This window comes from Brassica oleracea, chromosome C4, assembly GCF_000695525.1.
Source record: "Brassica oleracea var. oleracea cultivar TO1000 chromosome C4, BOL, whole genome shotgun sequence".
Taxonomy (NCBI): Eukaryota; Viridiplantae; Streptophyta; class Magnoliopsida; order Brassicales; family Brassicaceae; genus Brassica; species Brassica oleracea.
Genome location: NC_027751.1, coordinates 43,462,086 through 43,483,173, shown reverse-complemented (window position 1 = coordinate 43,483,173; position 21,088 = coordinate 43,462,086). Strand labels below are relative to the sequence as shown.

Below are 21,088 nucleotides of genomic sequence, written 5' to 3'. Positions count from 1 at the left end.
CCTTATTTTTTCCAGCGAACACATTCTTGAACAAAGTGAACAGTATTGTTTTCACAGTTGAATTATTTTGACTTTTATCTTCCATATGGTTTTGAAAGCTTTCAAATCAACCATCGAATTGATACATGTCATTTTAATGTTTTTAGTCGTATACTTAAGGAAAACTTACATTTTTGTAATTTAAAGTATTTTTAAAAAATTCAAAATATAACATATAAGAAAAAATCTAATTTTTTTTATTATATGGTTAATGTGATTGTTTAAGTTTTTTTAATAATATAAATTTAAACAAAAATGAAGAAAGTTGTAAAAATTGTTATCAAATCTTTATTATTCTTAATCATTAATTCTCATATATATGTAAATCATATTAGGTAATTCCGTAGCTTTTATTTAAGGAAAGAATATACACTTCATATATTTTAGGTTAATATAATGTTCTCTAGTGTTATATAATTATGGAATAATGGAACACCATTAGATTAAACTATACTTTATATTAGATGTTCTAGAATTCTTTGAAATAGAATTTAGAAGGCATTTAGAATGCCACCTAGGATATGGATCTATTTTTAATTAATACAAAATTAAGGTTCTAATTTTTCAAATGCTTCTCAATTAATATATAGGGGATTCCTTTTATTTCTCCCCTACACAAGCAATGTCCTCAAAAGCCTTTATATCATCATCTAATTTCTCTTTCACATAAGCTTCCGACGGTGCGACTCTTTTGTCTAACCAATCAATTTTGTCCTCAGTTTTTTCCAACCATTCTCCCATATATTTTTCATGTTGTTCACGAGCTATACCAGCTGAGTTAAGCCACGTCTTTGTTGAACATCTCTTCAAACCATACGACATATCCTTTTGGAAGACACGACATTCAATTGTCAACAATGACATCATGTTTATAATCGTCATAATCTTTTATGTTATTCAAGCCACAAGAGTTTCTTCTTCACCAGATGGAATCATGATATTCTCAATGACATGTAAACAAAGAATAAAGATTAAAACAAAACAATCTAAATTAATTCATATGCAAAGGATAACTAACCTTAGTTTCTTCAATTATTAAGAGAAATTTTTTTCATACTTTGAAGTGCACATCCTAAGACAATTTTGGTCTACACCTCAAACATTAAAGCTGCATAAGACACACACGTGATATTGTTAGAGTTAGCTTCAGTTATTATAGTAGTAACAATGATCAGTTTATAGAAACTGGGAATTGGCCATAAAACACCCTCCAAAAAGAGTCAGCGTGTACAAGGTCTTCCTTATCATATGATAAAATGACAATATATGAGTTCGTATCTTCTTATTTTCATGGAGAGATATCTCTTCGAGGGTTGCATTCTTGACTTTGTTCTTTGTCCATCTCATCTTAGCTATCTTTCGTTGCCACAATAACAAACCAATTAACTAGAGATTTGGATGAGACACATGAAATCAACATGCATCCACCATCTCTCCATCACATCAAAATCGACATGAATAAGGGACTTGCCTTGTAGTTCTTGGTGCTAGTTCTCCCTAGTTTCAAAAATGGCTTAGAGAAGATAAAAGAACAAGAGAAATTTATGAACATTGCTTGTGAAGAGGGAGAGAGCCATGAGAAATCGTGTTTGAGTCTAGGTGTGATTGAGATCCGGTTAGATCCGACGTGTTGTTGAGTGAGCGGATAATACTTAGGTATGTTTTGTAATTTTATTGATTTAGCTAGGGTATCTGATACGATTTCCCCTTGATTTCGTAATTTTTACAAGGTGAGAGAAGACAAGAGTGGAGTGTTGTGAAATTGTTCATGGATCAAGTTCTTGATCGGTCAAAACATTGATAGAAATTATGCATGGGCGAACGGGTCTTTAGGTCGGGTTCGGATCAGTTTCTTCCAGGTCATGGTATTTCAGATCCTAGACATTTTGACCCTAGATACTTAAATTTTTTTTGGTTCGGATCGATTCTTTTTGGGTCCGGCCGGGTTCAGATCTAAAGTTATAATATCTGTAATATTTTGTTAGAAACTCTCAAACATTATTTTTATTGCTTTACGTAAACAAAAAAAAAGAATTGTAAAGAGAGTTCCAAAAATTATGGCTGTCTAATTTTCATATGTTATTTAAGATTATCTCCAATTTTATTTTATTTTCACTATAAAATAATATTTAGAGTAAATTAAATTTAACTGTGTTTCATTTTTTCATCTATAATAAAATAAAAATAAGTTTAATGCATAAATAAAATAATTCATTTATTTTTTTGTTTATCACTCTTTCATTTTAAAATAAAGTTGAACTGAAGTAAAATTCAAAACTGTTATAAAATTATTCTATTTTGAGTAGAAAAAAAGAGAGTGATCTATTTGAAATGGTCTTATGCCATCTCTACCGCCGCCTCTCGCCTCACTCTTTCAGATCGACACCTCTCTGGTCACTGGCGCTCCTCGCTAGTACTGGAGAGGCCCTTCCTCGTCTTAGTTCTCTTTAGTCTTCGTTTCTTTGGTCAAGGGAGGTTGAGGATATGAGGTCATGTCAGTTCGATGTTGGTTGGCGTGGTTGTGACTTGTTCGAAACTTTGATCTGGTTTGCGGTGGTGGTTTGAGCCGGTTCAGATATGGAGTTTAGCTGTACTTTCGGATCCGGTTTGTAGCTTGTCAATCGATCTCCATGGAGTCCATTGGATTCAGTTCATCTTCTCATCCCTCTTTATCTAGGTAGTAGTCAAGTTGTGTTCTTGTGTGGGTTGGTGTTGTTTTGTCTTCTTCGGAGTTTAGTTGTGTGTGTGCCTAAGCTCTATCGACGGGTCATTATATGGCGGGGCTATGTATTCCGGGTATGATTTTGTCACTGCTGTGCTTCCCTTTAGTCGTAGCTTCTGAACTGGGGGGCTTCTGCTTCTGCTCGTTCTCTCGATCCTTCGGTGGTTTGTGTTTGTCAAAGTCTCGTTTGTGGGGTTCGTCTTTTGGATGGTAAGTTGATGTGGATGTATCTACTTGCTTTCTCTGTGCCTTCATGCTGTGGAGTGAGGTTTCAAGACGACACAGTGGTTTCGATCATTGGCTCTCTTCTCTTGCGAGGAGGTGACCATTCTCTTGCTTGTAGATGGTTGGGTTTGGGTACACGAGTGTCCGCGTGTTTGAGCCAATGATCCTTTTTGAAGATATCCCCACTTGGAGTTTCAAGACTTGATCTTGTGCTTTACTCTCTCTCTCTCTCTCTCTCTCTCTCTCTCTCTCTCTCTCTCTCTCGAATCTGGTTTGTCGTTATAGACAGGTGATTAGTAGTTGTTGGCTTTATGGTGACTCTGGTCTTTCGTTTGTTTATGTCGTGGCTGTAATAGTGAGTTTGTGGTTTTGACCTGTGGTTGTTTATATAGAATCACAAAGTGTTTAATAAGAAGTCATTCTCTGATTATCAAGCTCACAAATCATAATATTTCAAATCACAAGTTATGTCATACATTGACATCTTTTTATATAGGAATTCACAATTTCCTAATCTCATTAGTTTTATCAAAACACAATATTTCATAATCCTTATAAATTTTCATAACACAATAGGATTAGGTAGCTTTCATCTTAAGCTACTTCAAGCTTACTCCAACATTCTCCCCCTTAAGCTTGAACTCATCTTCACATACTTTTTGAACTCCAATCAAACTTCTCACTTCTTTGAACTTAATTCTTCCAAAAGATTTTGTTAGGATGTCCGCCTTTTGTTCAGTTCTTGGAACATGCTCAACTTCTATTTGCTCGTTCTCCACGCATTCACGTATGAAGTGAAACCTTCTATGAATATGTTTACTACGACCATGGAATACCGGATTCTTTGTAAGTGCAATTGCAGATTTATTATCAACTCGTATAGTCACCTTCTTACACTCCTTTCCAATGACTTCACTCAAAAGCTCTTGGAGCCAAATTGCTTGTTTTGCAGCTTCTGTGGCTGCCATAAATTCGGCTTCGCAGGATGATAAAGCAACTATCTCTTGTTTTTGTAAACACCAAGTGATAGGGCTTTTGTCAAGGTAGAAAATGTGTCATGTCGTGCTCTTCCCATCATCGTTGTCAACATTGTGTGAGCTATCACTATAACCCACTACATCCACATCTCCTCCTCGCGGAAACGCAAGACCAAGCAAACAAGTTCCACGTAAATATCGCAGAACCTGCTTGAGTGCTGAGCCGTGAGAAGCTTTAGGTTGTTGCATATATCTACTTAGTACTCCCACACTATAAGAAAGATCGGGACGAGTATGCAGTAAGTACCGTAGACAGCCTATTCTCCTCCTAAACTCGCTCTCATCAACATTCTCCTCGTCGGGTGCCTTTGATAGTTGCAGGTTCATCTCCATCGGAACATGTGATAGATTGCAAGAACTTAAGCCGGCTTCCTCGAGTATACGTTGTGCATACCTTGCTTGTGTGAATACAATACCTCCTTCATATTGTCGCACTTCTATTCCCAAGTAATACGTTAACTGTCCAAGATCACTCATCTCGAACTTGTTTGACATATCCCTCTTAAACTCGTGTATCATCTTCAGTGATGAACCTGTAACCAGCAGATCATCAACATAGACCACAACAACTAGAAGGCCAGTTTTATCTTCTCTCCTTTAAAGCGATGGCTCCTTAGAACACTTATGAAACTTCAGACCACGCAGAATGCTGTTTAATTTTGCATTCCACACCCTAGGGGCTTGTTTCAAACCATAAAGAGCCTTTTTAAGTTTATAAACTTTGTTTTCTTCTCCTGCGACGATGAAACCTTCCGGCGACGATGAAACCTTCTGGCTGAGTGACAAATACATCTTCTTTTAGCTCTCCATGGAGAAACGCAGTTTTAACATCAAGGTGATGTATCTCCCACTCTTTTGAAGCTGCAAGCGCAATGATTAGTCGAATTGTCTCAACACGAGCTACCGGAGAAAATACTTCATCGTAGTCGATGCCATGGCATTGAATGTATCCGTTGGCTACAAGACGTGCCTTGTATTTGCTGATACTACCATCTGCATTACGTTTGATTTTAAACACCCACTTGAGACCAATAGGTTTCATGCCTAGAGGCAACTCGACGAGATCCCAAGTGTTGTTCTTCTCGATGGATAGAATCTCGTCTTTGCATGCATCGACCCAATATTTTATCTCCTTTGCTTCGTTGAAATCCCATGGTTCGTCATTAATTATCATCAAAAGACGCTCACTCTCTTCTTCGGCAATTAAGACATAATCATTAAGATAAGATGGCTTTGTAGAGACTCAGTCTGATCGCCTTAGCTGTGGCTGTCAATCGTTATCACCCTGGTCATTGTTATCATCATCAACATCATTGCCATTGTTGTCTTCATGATCATCTTCACTTGTGTCCTCATTCACGGTAACAGCCTCTTCTCTTTTATTACTACTTGGATCTCTTAATACTACTTCAAAACCTCCAGGGTTCTGTGTTTCACTCGTTGATGGAAGACTCCAATTCCATTTTTTTTTCTTCGAAGAAGGACACATCTTGGCTCACAACAGTTCTCTTACTCGTAGGATCGAGCAAACGATATGCCTTGGAACCAGGTTCTATTCCAAGATGCACCAATTCTCTTGACCTATCATCGAGATTCTTTCTTCCTGCAGCTTCTGTCCTTGCATAACATAAGCAACCGAATACCTTTAAGTGTTGCAGGTTTGGTTTTCGATTCCTCAGTGCCTCGTATGGGGTTTTCCCTTCAAGTGACCTTGTTGCAACCCTATTAATGATGTAAGTGGCATGTCGAACTGCTTCTCCCCACATATTATTTGGTAGACTCATGTGTTTCAGCATGCTTCTTGTCATCTCTAATAGCGTCCGGTTTTGTCGTTCAACCACCCCCATTATGTTGAGGAGAATAGGGTGCAGTCAAGTGCTTTTTGATGCCGTTTTGATCACAGTAAACTTGGAATTCATGGGAAACAAATTCACCTCCTCTGTCCGTCCTTAATGTTTTGATTTTGACTTGAGTTTCTTGTTCAACAATCATCTTGAACGCTTTAAACTTGTCAAGTGCCTCACTCTTTTCTTTTAATAGAACTGTCCACATGTATCGTGAATAGTCATCAATGAGAACAAGCACATATCTCTTTTGTAATGGCGTGGAGGGTGTAATAGGTCCACATAGGTCTCCATGGATGAGGTCGAGGGGATGAGAGGCTCGATAAAGCGTTGCTTGAGGGAAAGGCTTTCTCGTTTGTTTCCCGAGTAAGCATGATACGCATGTTTCCTTGCTGGTCGTGATGTCTGATATTCCTTCGACTAGTTCCCTTCTGACCATTAGCTTCAATGTTTCATAGTTGATATGCCCAAGACGAGCATGCCACTTGGAAGAATCAGATGATGATTTGATCTGAAGACATTGAACTTGGTCGGCTTGCAAGGTAACTTTGTATAGACGGTTCTTTGCTCTCGTGGTTTTAATCATCAGCTCTCCCAGTCGATCAAATAGTATTAGAGTATCTCCTTTCATACTCACTTCACAGCCAGCTTCAGTTGCTTGCCCCAGACTGATAATGTTACTTCTTAAACCCGGAATATAGTATGCGTTGTTCAGAACCTTTCTCTCTTTTCCTTCAAACACAAAACGAATTGAGCCTCTTCCTTTTATGTTAATAAAAGAATCATCCCCAAAGCGAACCTGTCCCGTGATAGACTCGTCAAGATCTTGAATAAATAACCTATTTCCACTCATGTGATTGTTTGCTCCGTTGTCAAGATACCATACATTCTCTAAATCTCTTTTGAAGTTGCTAGGATTAAATTTCTTTTCATTGAGAAAGACAACCTCATTCACCATTAGATCGTCAGCCTCAAGTGTATCATCGTCTTCCTTCTTGTCTATTGTTTCTTGGATTTTAAGTAACTTATCGGGACAATCACTTGCGTAATGTCCAAGTTTATCACAATGAAAACATGTGATATGAGAGGTGTCTCTGACTTCTCTGTTACGTCCTTGGCGATATGCCTCACGTTTTTCTTGGAAGGAACCTGAACGGCCACGACCTCTTCCTCGCCAGGTAGAACGACCACCGCGTCCTCTGCCTCTATTACCACTATAACCGCCACTGTGACTCTCTTCAGTAGAATTAGCGTTTGCATACATTAACTTCCCATGGTCATCGCTCAAATCTTCTTCTTCCTCAGAGATTCGTTCTTCATATGCTTTCAATCTACCAACGATATCTTCAAAACTTGTTGTATTGAGATCAAGCACTTGTTCCAAAGAAGCAACAATATGAATATATCTCTTTCTTGGTAAGGTTTTCAAGAATTTCTTCACAATTTTTGGTTCCTCGATGATTTACCCCAATGATGCTGATTTTGAAGTTATCTCCGAAAGTTTTCCCACAAAAGTATCAATCGTCTCTCCATCCTTCATCTTTAACCTATCAAATTCGGCCATCAATGTTTGCAGCCTAGCTTCTCGTACTCTCTTAGATCCAATATGTCTAGCTTTAATTTCATCCCATATTGCCTTTGCCGTGTCAAGGTCACCAACTTGTAGGGTTAGAGCTTCAGGTATGGATTGGAACAATAGAGCAATAGCTAGATTGTTCTTATCTTCAGCCTTGCTTCCCGGTTCGATTGTTTTCCAAACTTTATTGACTTTGAGGGCAATCTTCATCCGCATAGCCCATACCATATAGTTAGAGGAACTTAGCATTGGAAACTTTATGGTAGATCGCCCGGTTTCTCGAGTGTTCATGGTGACTTCCTCCTTCCCGTCGTCGCTCATATTTGATGTTCTTCACAAGATGGTTTAACCTAAGTCGCAAGTATAGCTCTGATACCAAATATAGAATCACAAAGTGTTTAATAAGAAGTCCTTCTCTTATTATCAAGCTCACAAATCATAATATTTCAAATCACAAGTTATGTCATACATTGACATCTTCTTATATAGGAATTCACAATTTCCTAATCTCATTTTTTTTATCAAAACACAATATTTCCTAATCCTTATAAATTTCCATAACCAATAGGATTAGGTTGCTTCTATCTTAAGCTACTTCAAGCTTACTCCAACAGTTTATGGTCCTCTCAAGTTCTGGTTTATGGGTTCAGCACGTGCTTCTCCAAGGTTTTCAAAATGAACGTTTGTTTGTCCTCGTTTTGGAGTTTGATTATGGATCCCTTAGTTCCTAAGCGTTTCAAGCACACTCCCTCTTAGCTCTAGTTATGTTGGTTTTAGGACTAGGAGTTTATCTTCTGGTCTTATGTTTAATCATGTGTTTCTTGTTGTTGATAGGACCGTATTATATAAACTACGGAGAACTAAATATTGTAAAGAATAAATTTGATAAAATTATATCAAAGATTAAGAAAATGATGATTCAACTGCAGAGGCGAGATATAATTTTTTTCTTAACTCAAAATACGTCCCGTAGTGCGACGGTTCGATAATGTAATGAGTTCCAAGATACAACTGCAAAAAATCTTCTGATTTGCGTCACTCTATCAGAAGCTTGGCGAAACTAATTTTGTGTATACTCTCGTACTCAAAAGAAAATCAAAGAGAAAGATAAAAAAAATACGGAGGATCGTATGTTTTATATGTGTATAAATAAGTTAACACAAGTGCTCCTTTTATAACTACAAAAAAAAGATAAACACGTTATGTCATTTATGGAGTCACAAACGTCATAATCCTAGCAATAAAGGAAATTCGATTTCCATGAATAAACATTCCAGACGTTAGCAAATTTAAGTCATAATGTTGTATCGACCAAATCAAATACACCGATATACTTTACTAGGTTTATATTTTTATATTTAAGAAACATAAAAATATTTTATGAATAAAATTTAAAACAAGTTAATTGATATAATATCTAATTAACATATTAAATCTAAATTCAAACACGAATATCCAAAGTGACTCATTTGCTAAAATTATATATTAGCCACACTAAAAGCTTTGCAAGCTTTGTATGTTATTCACTTTGGACATTTATTTCTCATTCAACACAACTTCGATTTTGACCAACAAATACACTAACTCATAGTGTTCACGGTGACTATTACATCGTACCCAAATTCCGGTCCTTTTTATAGACGTCTCCGTCGAAAAACCCATTGGAAAAATGGTCTACACCACTTTGTCAAAAACGAGTTCCAACAGTTGTCTCCGGAATGTTCGATCTGTGAACTCGCCAACTTTAGTCTCCGAAAGGGTTGTGATCCTTGTGGGCTTTTGCGTTGTTGTTATAATAAATTAGTAGAAGATAAGAAAAAGAAATGGTCTTATGCCACTCAGTCATTTGGTCGAACACCCCATACGCCTCGTTGCGTATAAACAAATATTTTTACAGAAACAACTTGCGGACTTAACAAACCAAAACTTTTTGTTGAAATCACATGTTGGATCTCTATCCTCACTATATTCATCTTCGATAAACTCTTTTGTAGTGTTTTTCTTTTCACATGGTCGGAAGACTCGGAACAATGGAAGATTTCAACGAAGAAGAAGAGTTCAGTGTATCCGTAGATCCAAGAAGATCAAGAATGGCGAAGAAAAGAGAACCCGAATCTCAAGTTGTCTCTATTCTGAATCATTTGTTTGTAAAGTACCCATGTCTTCACCATAAAAGCGTAGTCGATACTGGTCGGGAATGTACGGATTCAGATACGTCATGTAGCTTAAATTTTGCAAAAGTTGGAAACTTTACTTCAAGATCTCCTCCTTCGATCAAATCTGGTGGATTAGATATAGGTCATCTTCTCAAATCAGCATTAGCAGGAGGAATCTCTTGCGCTTTCTCTGCCTTTCTAATGCATCCCGTCGACACAGTCAAGGTCCGTTTAATTAATCTCTAATCTCTCTGACTTCAACTCACTTCTTGTTGTTTTGGTGTTGAATGAATTGATTAGACACAAGTTCAAGCATCAACAACACTGTCGTTTATTGAAATAATGTCAAAGATTCCAGAGATTGGTGCTCGTGGTTTATACAAGGGATCTATCCCCGCCGTTGTTGGTCAATTCGCAAGGTTTAATTCACATCACAGCTTCAGGTTTTTGCTTATCATCGGACATGGATCATGATGTTTGTTTGGTCTCTTGTCTTGTTTCAGCCATGGTTTACGAACAAGTATATACGAAGCAAGTAGACTCGCTTTACCCCTCGTTGCTCCTGGTCTCCTCGACATCCAAGTTATTATTACAAAAAAAAAAAAAAATCTCATTTTTTTTTAAATGCTACATTTCCTTTCAATCATTTGATTAGTTTTTCTTTTTTTAATTGTGTAGGTTCAGCCAATCGCGTCGTTTCTCGGCACGGTTCTGGGGACAACGCTGAGGATACCGTGCGAGGTGCTGAAACAACGGTTACAAGCCAATCAGTTCGACAACATCGTGGAAGCTACGCTTTCCACGTGGCGTCAAGATGGCCTCAAAGGCCTCTTTCGCGGCACCGGCGTTACTCTTCTCCGCGAGGTTCCCTTTTACGTCGCTGGCATGGGACTTTACAGCCAATCGAAGAAGCTGGTGGAGAGACGGCTAGGGAGAGTGCTTGAGCCGTGGGAGGCTATCGCGGTTGGAGCCTTGTCGGGCGGTTTCACGGCTGTTATGACGACGCCGTTTGATGTGATTAAAACTAGGATGATGACGGCTCCGCAAGGCGTGGATTTGTCTATGTGGATGGCTGCGTATTCCATTGTGACGCATGAGGGGTTTCTTGCTTTCTACAAAGGAGCTGTTCCGAGGTTCTTCTGGACTGCTCCTCTTGGTGCTTTGAACTTAGCTGGCTACGAGCTTCTTCAAAAGGCTTTCGTCACAGTACGTCTTGATCGGCCAGTGCATAGCGATTGACATTCGTTTTTTAGTATTAGCACTACAACGCATTTTTGATTATAGAAAAATATGGGGAGTACTATCACTAACCAAGAGGAAAAATGTCTGATGCCAATCAGCGAGAAGATCCATATCGACATATTCTCATATTATCGAGCTCGTTTGAAACATTTGTGATTTATGGCTCACTAATAGTTTGATCCTTTTATTGATATGAAAGATAATGTACATATTTCGTCTACAACAAAAAAAATTGTGATCAAATTCAATAGAATAAGCAACTACTTCTTTGAGCTATTAAGATATCAAAATCTAGAATAGCTATAGGGCTAATAGATCATAAACCACAATATGGTGAAACGTTTTTGGGAGACAGACAATTACATTAGCAGCAGTGCAGCACCCTGTTAAGGTTTTATTATACGCAAATGTTATAATTTGCTTCGCCAGATCAGGCTAACATTACAGGATCATACTGAAGATTTGGATCAGTAACTGTTTCCAGGTATATATGTCATTAAATAAATCCGATTATATATATAGCTATAATGAAGTTTCGTTACATAATTGATAAGCCTTGTTGAAAAAAAATATCATCACTACAGAGCCAGGCAGGGGGGGGAGGGTTTATTTAGAGCCGAGTGTCTACCAAAATAAAGCTGGGTCGGGTTGGAAGCCAGCTTACTAAGTACTTATATTCCGTATTCATATACGAACTAGAGACATTGATTGGAAGATTCCGAACCCAAGTGCCTTCTTCAAAAACTCAGAGGCCAATGGTCGGTCTAAATTGATTTTTTCAGCAACTCTTTAAGATTCCCTCAACGTTCCTACCAATCTCCTCTTTTGTCTGCTCAGACACTGGAACATCTCCAATGTACATATCAAAGAATGCCCCTGCATCGTTGCCCGCAAAATCTCAGACCTTGGGTACACAAAAACAAAACATATAAAATAGAAAAAGAAAGAAGGAACTAACTACAAAGATCCTTGCTACGGACAGCTCCAACCAGGTTACCACCAACTGCAAATGTTTACCATATGTTACAGAGAGAAGGAACCTAGATTTATATACAGAACCCAGCAAATGATTACTCACTCTCCGTGATTAGTTGTCCATCAGCTGTTCGTCGAAAGTCTATTACTGTTCCCTGAAAATGGGAGCCCCCCTAAAATGAGTCTTAGGTGTGTTTGTTTATATGAGTACAAGTATTTAGCCATGTGATGTGAGTACCGCGGGGATTGGAATATCTTGTGTGAAGAATGAACCAAAATCATTCAAGCAATTGAAATTAGTCTTGGGATTTGCCTGACAAAAAACACAAAAACAAAAGGAAGGGATTATAATATTTTGCGCAAAAAAAAAAAAAACATAATTCACAGCGTGTTCCAGAGTTTACCTTCACCAAACGAGCACGCATAGACTTCTCAAAAGCACTGAAAAAATAGACAAACAGGAGAATAGCTTATTAAATAATTCAAATCATCAAATGACTAGTAAAAAGATTAAAATAAAACTGAAAATCAATTATAAAGATAAATAACGTAAGAACTTTCCACTTACTCTCTCACAGTATTGATCTTCAAACCATTGTAGTTAACAACAAGCCTCACACTCATAACAATATCCTCCCTGAAAAAAATGAAAAACAAAATATCAAACCCGAAACTAAAAAGCTACACCAACTAAAAACAGATTGAATTTCAAAAGATGTAAATACCTTAAAAGATCTTTGTATAAGTCATCACATCTGCCGAGTTTGCTCCCGGGAATAGAAGCATACTTTGGACCAAGCTTCTGGCACACCGACGAAGGATGAACATCTAAAAGGCAGAGAATGTTTCATTAAGATAGCTAAAAATGAAAAAAGTATACCAAAGCTAGAAGAATGCAACTTACAAAAACCAAAGGCATATACTTTAAGAGATTTAATCTTGACGATCTTCATTGTCCGTGATCCAGTTGCAACAAGCACCTCAGAAGTTAATCCAGATGCATTTTTCTTTAACGAGACGGGGAACTCGATCCCGGTTCGAGGCTCAACCGTTGGTCTTTTCGCGTCCAATTTGTGAAAACTCAAACCATTGCGTCCAACCTGACAAGACCTATGCTCAACGTTGTTGGAAACTTGAACATCGTCACTCCCTAGAGACAAACCAAGTCCATTCACCGACCTAAAATAAACACCACACATCAGAAACACACAACCAACCCCTAAGGAGAGAGTTACGAGCCTTACACAAAAACTTACATCAAGGAAACAGCCAAGGAGAGGACGGAACAAGAGTGTAGCCTCTCAGCTTCATTAACAAAATGCTGAATAGTTGATTTAGAGAACAAGGCAGGGATTAAATCTTTTGATCCGTAGTGAATACGAAACAGAGAGAAGTTGGGATGATAACAACTCTTCACACGCTGCTCCGAAGAATCATCACAGCTGCTTAAGCTCCTCAATTGATAGTTAGAAATCTCCATCTTCTGCAAATTGTTGTTGTTGTTCCACCAGCAAAGCATAGCTCCTGTGAACTTGGTGATGCAACTAAATGCTTCCAAGGCCAAGCTTCCAGGTACATGTAAAAGACTCCTCTTTGGTAGAATGTGTGATACGTTCCCATCGTCCGAATCCATTTGAATAATATTAATTGGTTCTGCAAGAAAAAAATAAAATAAAGACAAAAAAGAAAGGTTAAGACAAGACCAGCTTTCTAACAAATCGATGAACGATCTCATAACCAGAGGCATGAATCAAAGACAGAACCCAACAAACACAAACGCAAAATTAGTCAGGCGAATTTGTGATCGTGTTTACATTTTCGTATTAGTCGATGTATTGCAAAGGATTTACACGCGACGTAAATTTGTTAATTGAAGGGAAAAGACAAGGAACATAGAGAAAGAGTGAAGCTTTTTGTGTTTTCTTTCTCTGTTGTGTTTGGGATCTATTAACGACAAAGATGGCAAAAAGGAATATGCTTTTTTGGCTAACGAACAATTACGGCGAAGAATAACAACGATAGTCCCTGGGAGGGATTTCATTTTCAGGGTTTCTTTGGTGACAATGACATATTATTTTATTATTTTTATTTTAAAAACGGAGAGAAAAATCGTTCGACATCGTTCGGTAGCAGAACCGGAGGTCTATAAGACATACCACTCGACCGACCGAAGGATCGATCATGACACATGTGTTCTTTTTTCTTTTTTGTGAACTACTGACATATGTGTTCTAAAAACAACGATATATATTACTAAGCAAAGAGCCTTTTTCCATTAAAATAATTGGCCTAAATTTTAAACTTAACCATGTTCCAAAGACAAGGTTAAGTTATTATATAAGTTCTTAGCTATTTCTGAGCATTATATAAGTTCCTTTAACATCTCAGTTATAAGTTACCCTTGATAAATTTAATTTTTAGTGAAAGTTGAGTAATTTGTGTCCTATTTTCCCTTAGTTCTCTAAGTTCTAAGGAATCCACACCATATTGTTTGGGTGATTCAAGCTCCATATTCTCCATTGATTGAACGAGTCAGTACCCATTTATTCCACCCACCGACTCAATCCAAAAAGCGTTGTTGGTTTCCGGTTCCATTTAGATCACACTCGGTCATCGACCAGACCTTTGGATCGTGTGTCAAACGAGCAGCAATCCAAGATTTCTGGACCGCCAATTCCTTCTCCTCAGCCAACACTCTAACTTTCATCCTATAAAAAAAAAGAGAATTTCTCCTAACAAGTTACTGATGCAACATCCATGACGGTAGCTGGACCTGAGGTCGACAAGACACCATTTAACTAACTGAAAGACCGAGCATGACATATGTGCAGTGACAATGCCAAAGCTTGCCAACCAAGATGTATTTTGCCATGAAAATTCTAAACTCAAACCATATGTTCTAAGGACAAGTGGAATCATCTTAAAATCTGCACAGACGAGAAAATTATGGAGTTTACAAACCAGATGTTTCCCAACCCATCTATATGTGAGTATCAGCCTGGTGAAATGGATTCAGATATTTTTCTTATTTGAATTTTTTTTGAAATATAAATAATTATATATATCAATTTGCTGTATAACCATATCAGAGCAAAAATGAAAAATATAGCCATACTTTAGAAAATGTGTCATTTTGCTACGTAAGTAGACATCACAGTCCTTTACGGCGAGTGGGCGTGTGTATATCACACACTACGATCATATACTATTCTATTTATAATCTCGATATAGAATAGATCATCTTAACCATATATGTTATAAGAATTTGATGTATTAGTACTATTTATTTATAGGGTTCAATGCAGTTTAAGTAGTAAACAATATGAAAGAACATGTTTATTTGCAGGAATGATGTTTAGTGCATATTAAATTACGTAAAAGAATATATTTGACTGATATACTCTAAATAATAAAATATATCATTCTATATTTTATGACTAAATAGTATAGTATGCAAATGTATATAGGAAAGAAAAGAAAAGAAGCTAAATGAGATAAAAATAATCGATGGGGAATAGTATGGCGTATATGAAAAGTATGGTGTATATGTAAAAATATGAGAAAAAGAAGAATTACAAATAGAAATATAAGTATGAAAACGAAGATGGGATGATGAAAAAAAGTTACTATTTTATTAATTGTGGCGATATATATAGTTATGTGGACGTATAAGGAAAAAATGAGAGAGGGAGAGAGAGAGAGGGGGAGGAAGGATGCAGAGAGAGAGAGGGGGAGGGGGATGGGGAGAGGAAGAAAGATAGAGAAAAAAAGAGAAATATTGATTCAGAAGAAAAGATGGAGGGATTTAGAGATGGAGATTGAGAAGAGAGATAGAGTGAGAGATAGAAGAAAGAGAAATTGTATAATAACAATTATATTCTAGGTTTTTAAATAGAATAGAACAAAATCTTATTTTTTGTCATAACTGTACATATTCAATTTATCAATATATGTTTGTTTTACAAAATTCAAAACTTTTTTTATAGAAAAAAAATCTATGTTTTTTATAAATATTTAAAAAATTCAAATAAATATTTTTTAAACTTATAAAGTCAATTAAAAAGAAGAAGATTGAGAAAGGGCAAAATAGAAATTAATACATAAATATCATAGCCTAATGAAGGTTATGGTTATATTGTTGATTTTTTTGTTTGTTATGTGCATGTCGCCAAATTTCTCTATATATATTATGATCTGTGTAGTGGTTTTTCGCTCTAAACTCTCACCTTAGAAGTTACATTGGCTTTGTCCAAAAAAAAAAATTACGTTGGTTAAAAAAAATATAAACAATATAAAAGAAAATATCTAGTGATTTGGATAATTATTGTGTACTAGATAGTATGTATTGTGTTTTTATCTAAAAAATATTTTTTGTTATAGTTTTAAAAAACATAGAGATAAATTTGTATATATATTTTTCTAGATAGTAGAAATAAATTTTATGCTATTATTTTAAAAGTACTTATTCCAAATATTTACACTGCCATAGTACATGAGTATTAATTTCAAAATTTTATAAATTGAAGAATTTTTCTAAAATATTTACTCTACTTGAGTTTTTTTTAAATTACATAATATATGGTACTTTATTTTAGTAAAAACTTAGTCTTATATAAGAAGTTTAATATTCCATTTATTAATAATTTGTTTGACCACGTGATGAATTTGTATTGATAATGCATGTAATGATAAATATTTGTAAAAATTATTGATGACTTAAATGTTCTTAATATTCCTTTTGTTGAGTAGGATTCGTAAACTTGGCAATAGTTAAAATTTTACCCGGTTTTTTTTTTCTTTTAAAATTTTATCGGTTTTTTTTAAACTCATTTCTATCGGGTCTTTTTTTATAAGTCCTATCGGCTGATTCGGTCGCTCCGGGAGCAACGCATTTAGTAATAGAGTGGATTAGCCCGAAAGCGTATCAGACTGCCTAGCCCGAGTTTGGAATACCTTCCGACTAATACCACGGGGTGAACTGACCATCTGTTACGGTCCGCATTGTAAACCACTTGGACTGAAGCCAAAGTCCAGACTGACCAAATAGTAATAATTTAGTTTCCAGAAAAAATCGAACTCAATACTGATGTGGGTACACACCAAGCTCCAAAAAATTACCATTAAGTTAACACCACTTGGTTAATTCTATCGGTTTTATATTCAACATTTACTTTATATCTCCATATAAATTAAACTCCCTTGTATATTTTAGTAAGAATTGCTATCCAGTTGTGTTATTAAGCTCTCCAATAGCATGTTAAACTTGTGTCTCGTTTTATTTCTATCTTTTCATAATTTTGATGACATCTAATAAAAAAATCCAAGCAAAAAAAATTCTTTGTTGGTTCAAAAATACCAACTGATATCTCGTCAAATCATGTATCCTCTTATTTTTTCTATGTACTTCTAATCGTTTTTTATAAGAATTTTATTAAATTTCACTTTTTAAGATGGACGAAATAGTTTGGAATAACTCCTTGGGCTTTCCGCATTAAATTTTGAAATATAACCTAATTGATTAAGTTGGAAGCCCGTAACAAGTAACATAAAATACCAGCTTGCATCAAAATACATAAAAGAATAATCCTTTTTACTCAACTGATTGACTGGTACTGAATTCTGACGAGAAGAACTAACGGTGCAATATAAAACCTGTGCCAGGAAGTCATGTTATGTACCTGAGAACCAGTACCAACCCTTTGATATTAATTGATCATTAAACAGGAGAAGTGACGGATTTGTTCGCTTCGTTACCTCTTCATTAAACTGTTATCACGTAAGCAATAAAGTCAACGGACATCCAATTATGTCCTAATCATCTCATTCTCCTCTGAACAAGGCGAATCATATCTTCCCTTGTGCGTAATAACAGCCAGCCGGAAATATGTACCAAATTATTATAAAAACTAGGTAAATGATAAGAACAACAGAAACTATTATAAATTATTCTTTTGATAAAGATATCGAATTAGTGGAATGTAGACCTTAAAATCATTGAAAATATAACAAAATATTCGTTAGTGCGTAGACTTTTGAAAGATGAGTCTAAGTACATTAGAAAGAACCTACAATCAAACATTATTACGTCCACTAAACTAAAATGTTCAGTTTAGAAGTTAGAAAACAAATGTGATAAAATAAACTATAATTTTCTAACATCTGAATCTTATTGTTGGAGATAACGAGAACAAAGAATTGTCTCTCTCCTAAAAATAAATATCAGCTCAGAAATTTTAATAAATAAACTAGATTTTGACGTGCGCAACCACGCGGATGTTTGTTTTCACTTTTCTATACATAAATTATTGTTTTTAAACATTAGTGATATATATTTTTAACGTTAATCATATATTTAAATGTTTATATAACTATTTCAAATACAATAATTTTATAATTGACATGTTATAATTAATCAATTGTTTAAAATCGTATGTATTTTCATTTCTTATTATATATTTATCTTATTGTATTTGCATTTAGTTATTAAGCAAATTAATATATTCAAGAGAAAACATATTTTAAAATTATTTTGTATTTAATTTATGCTAAATTCTGATCCGTGTTTCAAAGTTGTATTTCTTTTTACTAATATTTTTTATGCTTATTCATTTTAGATAATATATTATTGTATATACAAAAGTCTAAGATATGTTAATTTTAGGACATGTATTATATGGAAGAAATACAGCTTTGAAACACGGGTCAAAATTTAGCATAGATTAAATACAAAATAATTTTCAAATATTTTTTCTCATGAATATATTAATTTGCTTAATAACTAAATGCAAATACAATAAGATAAATTATTTTAACATGATCATGACTATAAAGTAGATAAAATAGGCTATAATTTATTCATTTTTTCATTTTATAAACGATATCTTAAAATACATTAAATTATTGTTGATTTTTTTTTACACAGATTTATTAGAATTTTTAAAATATAATATATAAATATATATTGTATTTAAAATAAAAATATATTATGATTGAAGTAGTTACAAAGATTTTATATTATAAGCTTTAAAGAAATACATGTTAATTTTTATACATGTATTATATAGTTTGCTAATGTTAACACATCTTACCAACGTATTAGATTTTATTTTTGAACATAAATATTTTATACTTATGAAAATAAATATTATAAAAAATTTCAAAATTAGTGAAAATATTTAAATATAATTTCAAAAATGAAGATCTTGTAAAAATCTTTTAAAACAGATTTGTTCAAATTTTAAAATAAATATATTTATATTTAAAATGAAAAGATATCAAAAAATATTATGATTAAAGTATTTTAAAGATTCTATGTATTATTAGTCTTAATAAAATACATTTAATAAAATTTCTAAGTGATGGTCCAAATTAAAAAAAATTACACATGAAAGAAGTAATGACTAACTTAACAACTAATTACCTTTACAGTATATAATGTCCCTAGAAAGTTCCAAGTTAGTCACTACGAATAAGACACAACAACCACTATAAATACAGGACTTTGAAGACAAGTAGGTTAACTAAAACACCCTTAATTTCTAAACCTACGCAATCTACAAAAGATACATCAAAAAGAGTAAAACACTATCTATCTTCCATTTTCTCCAAAAAGTTGAAGAAGAAGAAGAAGAAGAAGAAGAAGAAGAAAATGGCAGTAACCAAGAACAAGAAGACATCATTGACATCTCTGTTTTTAGGATGTTACAGGACAAAGAACGCGAGTAGATACGAAGTAGAGGAGAGGGGCAACGCAATGAAAATAAGAACTTGTCCGGTGATCAAGAGGCTGTCGTTATCGGACATAAGTGATCCAAGCTCGCCCATGTCGGTCATGGATGACCTCTCAAACTCCTTCACATCTCAAAAGCTTCGTATGTTCACCTTGTCTGAGCTGAGAGTTATTACGCATAATTTCTCAAGAAGTAACATGCTGGGAGAAGGAGGGTTTGGGCCAGTTTACAAAGGGTTCATTGATGACAAGGTTAAACCGGGTTTAGAAGCCCAACCGGTTGCTGTTAAGGCACTTGATCTCCATGGTCACCAAGGCCATAGAGAATGGCTGGTACATAATATCTATTTATCTCTCTATTTCAATATGTCTCGATTTAGATTCAAGTCTCTCTACCCATAAAAGAAAAGATACTTCTTTTAAATTTGAAATTAACTTTTCTCCTTCATAATTAGCATTATCAATAATATATATGTGGGATATTTTATGAAACTATACAAAAGTAAAATTGATTTCTGGATTTATCTCATTAGAATTTTAATTCGAATTTTAGAATTATTTTTAGTTTAGTTTCAGTAAGAATAAATAATAAATGTATATATGAATTTGGAATTCAGCCTCGAAGGGTGACAAAGTCCATTGTGCTGAAATTTCAGTATTTCATTAAATAGACTTTTTGACTTCTCTTTCATAGACTTTTAATTAATTTTGTATATAAATTAACGTTAGGTGATCTTCCTTTTTTGTTTAATTTGAAGGCGGAGATAATCTTTTTGGGACAGCTAAGTAACAAACATCTCGTGAAGCTGATAGGATTTTGTTGTGAAGAAGAGCAAAGAGTACTTGTTTATGAGTACATGCCTCGAGGTAGCTTGGAGAATCAGCTCTTTAGACGTACGTTGTCGACTAAACTTTTACCTCGTACATATTAACTTGGTTGAGTTGTTATTCATTTCACTTTTTACATGAGTTCGTTAAAAAATAGGTGCCCATTATTGTTATACTTAGGGCTGGGCAAATAAACCGAACCCGAAAATCCGAACCGAACCCGATCCGATGAAAATGAATCCGAACCGATCCGAACCCGACATAAATACTGAATGGATCTTGTTTTATGGTATTTCGGGTTATGGGTATTATCCGAACCGAACCCGAAATTAAATGGATATCCGATAGAACCCGAAACATTCAAAATGCCAAAAAAGAACTTGTACCAAACATGATTTCAATTCCTGATATGTAGCCAAAATACACTAAGATATTATTAAACATCTACAATAACTATCTACTACATGAAGGTTGATGGTTGAAAGTGGCGGTTGAGGCTTGAAATTTTTAGATTTTGGTTTTATTTTCATTGAATAATTTTTTTCATTTCATGATAACTTAATTTTTCGTTTTATGATTTCATTTATTGGTTTTCTTTCTATCAATAACAACATATACCTTTCGTTTGACTTTGAATGATCATGTTTGATGTTTTTTTCTTATTTCTGAATCGATTTTACTTATGTTTTGGTTACAAAATAGGTACAAATCAAGT

General features: G+C 34.9%; 3 protein-coding genes across 5 annotated transcripts in view; 2 read left to right on the top strand and 1 right to left on the bottom strand.

Moving 5' to 3' along the window:
• The first annotated feature begins 9,292 nt into the window (after positions 1 to 9,292).
• On the top strand, positions 9,293 to 11,036 carry LOC106339441 (S-adenosylmethionine mitochondrial carrier protein). Its single transcript, XM_013778249.1, has 4 exons — positions 9,293 to 9,824; positions 9,900 to 10,018; positions 10,103 to 10,181; positions 10,278 to 11,036. Exons 1-4 carry the CDS (start codon positions 9,453 to 9,455, stop codon positions 10,836 to 10,838), a joined length of 1,131 nt encoding a protein of 376 aa, XP_013633703.1. The 5' UTR covers positions 9,293 to 9,452; the 3' UTR covers positions 10,839 to 11,036.
• Positions 11,037 to 11,332: 296 nt separating this feature from the next.
• On the bottom strand, positions 11,333 to 13,774 carry LOC106340649 (fatty-acid-binding protein 2). 3 transcript variants are annotated; one of them, XM_013779493.1, is made up of 10 exons: positions 13,631 to 13,774; positions 13,073 to 13,469; positions 12,721 to 12,995; positions 12,542 to 12,644; positions 12,385 to 12,453; positions 12,221 to 12,257; positions 12,055 to 12,129; positions 11,920 to 11,989; positions 11,800 to 11,844; positions 11,333 to 11,717 (listed from the first exon to the last, which is right to left on the bottom strand). In XM_013779493.1, the coding sequence occupies exons 2-10, from the start codon at positions 13,447 to 13,449 to the stop codon at positions 11,620 to 11,622; spliced, it is 1,149 nt and encodes a 382-aa protein (XP_013634947.1). In that variant the 5' UTR covers positions 13,450 to 13,469; positions 13,631 to 13,774; the 3' UTR covers positions 11,333 to 11,619. The 3 variants fall into 3 exon arrangements, with proteins under 3 accessions (XP_013634947.1, XP_013634945.1, XP_013634946.1); XM_013779491.1 differs by lacking the exon at positions 13,631 to 13,774 and having other exon boundaries at positions 13,073 to 13,566; XM_013779492.1 differs by lacking the exon at positions 13,631 to 13,774 and having other exon boundaries at positions 11,920 to 11,971; positions 13,073 to 13,566.
• A 5,585-nt stretch (positions 13,775 to 19,359) lies between these two features.
• LOC106340284 (serine/threonine-protein kinase At5g01020) overlaps positions 19,360 to 21,088 on the top strand; it is a 4,898-nt gene continuing 3,169 nt past the window's right edge. The window contains exons 1-2 of the mRNA XM_013779160.1: positions 19,360 to 19,878; positions 20,304 to 20,439. Of these exons, the coding sequence (XP_013634614.1) occupies positions 19,465 to 19,878; positions 20,304 to 20,439 (550 nt within the window). The 5' untranslated portion in view covers positions 19,360 to 19,464. The remainder of the gene's footprint in view (positions 19,879 to 20,303; positions 20,440 to 21,088) is intronic.

Coding starts and splice junctions, on each gene's coding strand:
- LOC106339441 (XM_013778249.1), top strand. CDS start 9,453: ATGGTCGGAAGACTCGGAACAATGGAAGATTTCAACGAAGAAGAAGAG. Junction 10,019..10,102: donor GTTGTTGGTCAATTCGCAAG/GTTTAATTCACA, acceptor GTCTTGTTTCAG/CCATGGTTTACGAACAAGTA. Junction 10,182..10,277: donor CTGGTCTCCTCGACATCCAA/GTTATTATTACA, acceptor TTAATTGTGTAG/GTTCAGCCAATCGCGTCGTT.
- LOC106340649 (XM_013779491.1), bottom strand. CDS start 13,563: ATGCCTCTGGTTATGAGATCGTTCATCGATTTGTTAGAAAGCTGGTCT. Junction 12,996..13,072: donor TCCTTGGCTGTTTCCTTGAT/GTAAGTTTTTGT, acceptor TGTTTATTTTAG/GTCGGTGAATGGACTTGGTT. Junction 12,454..12,541: donor TTATACAAAGATCTTTTAAG/GTATTTACATCT, acceptor CATTTTTTTCAG/GGAGGATATTGTTATGAGTG.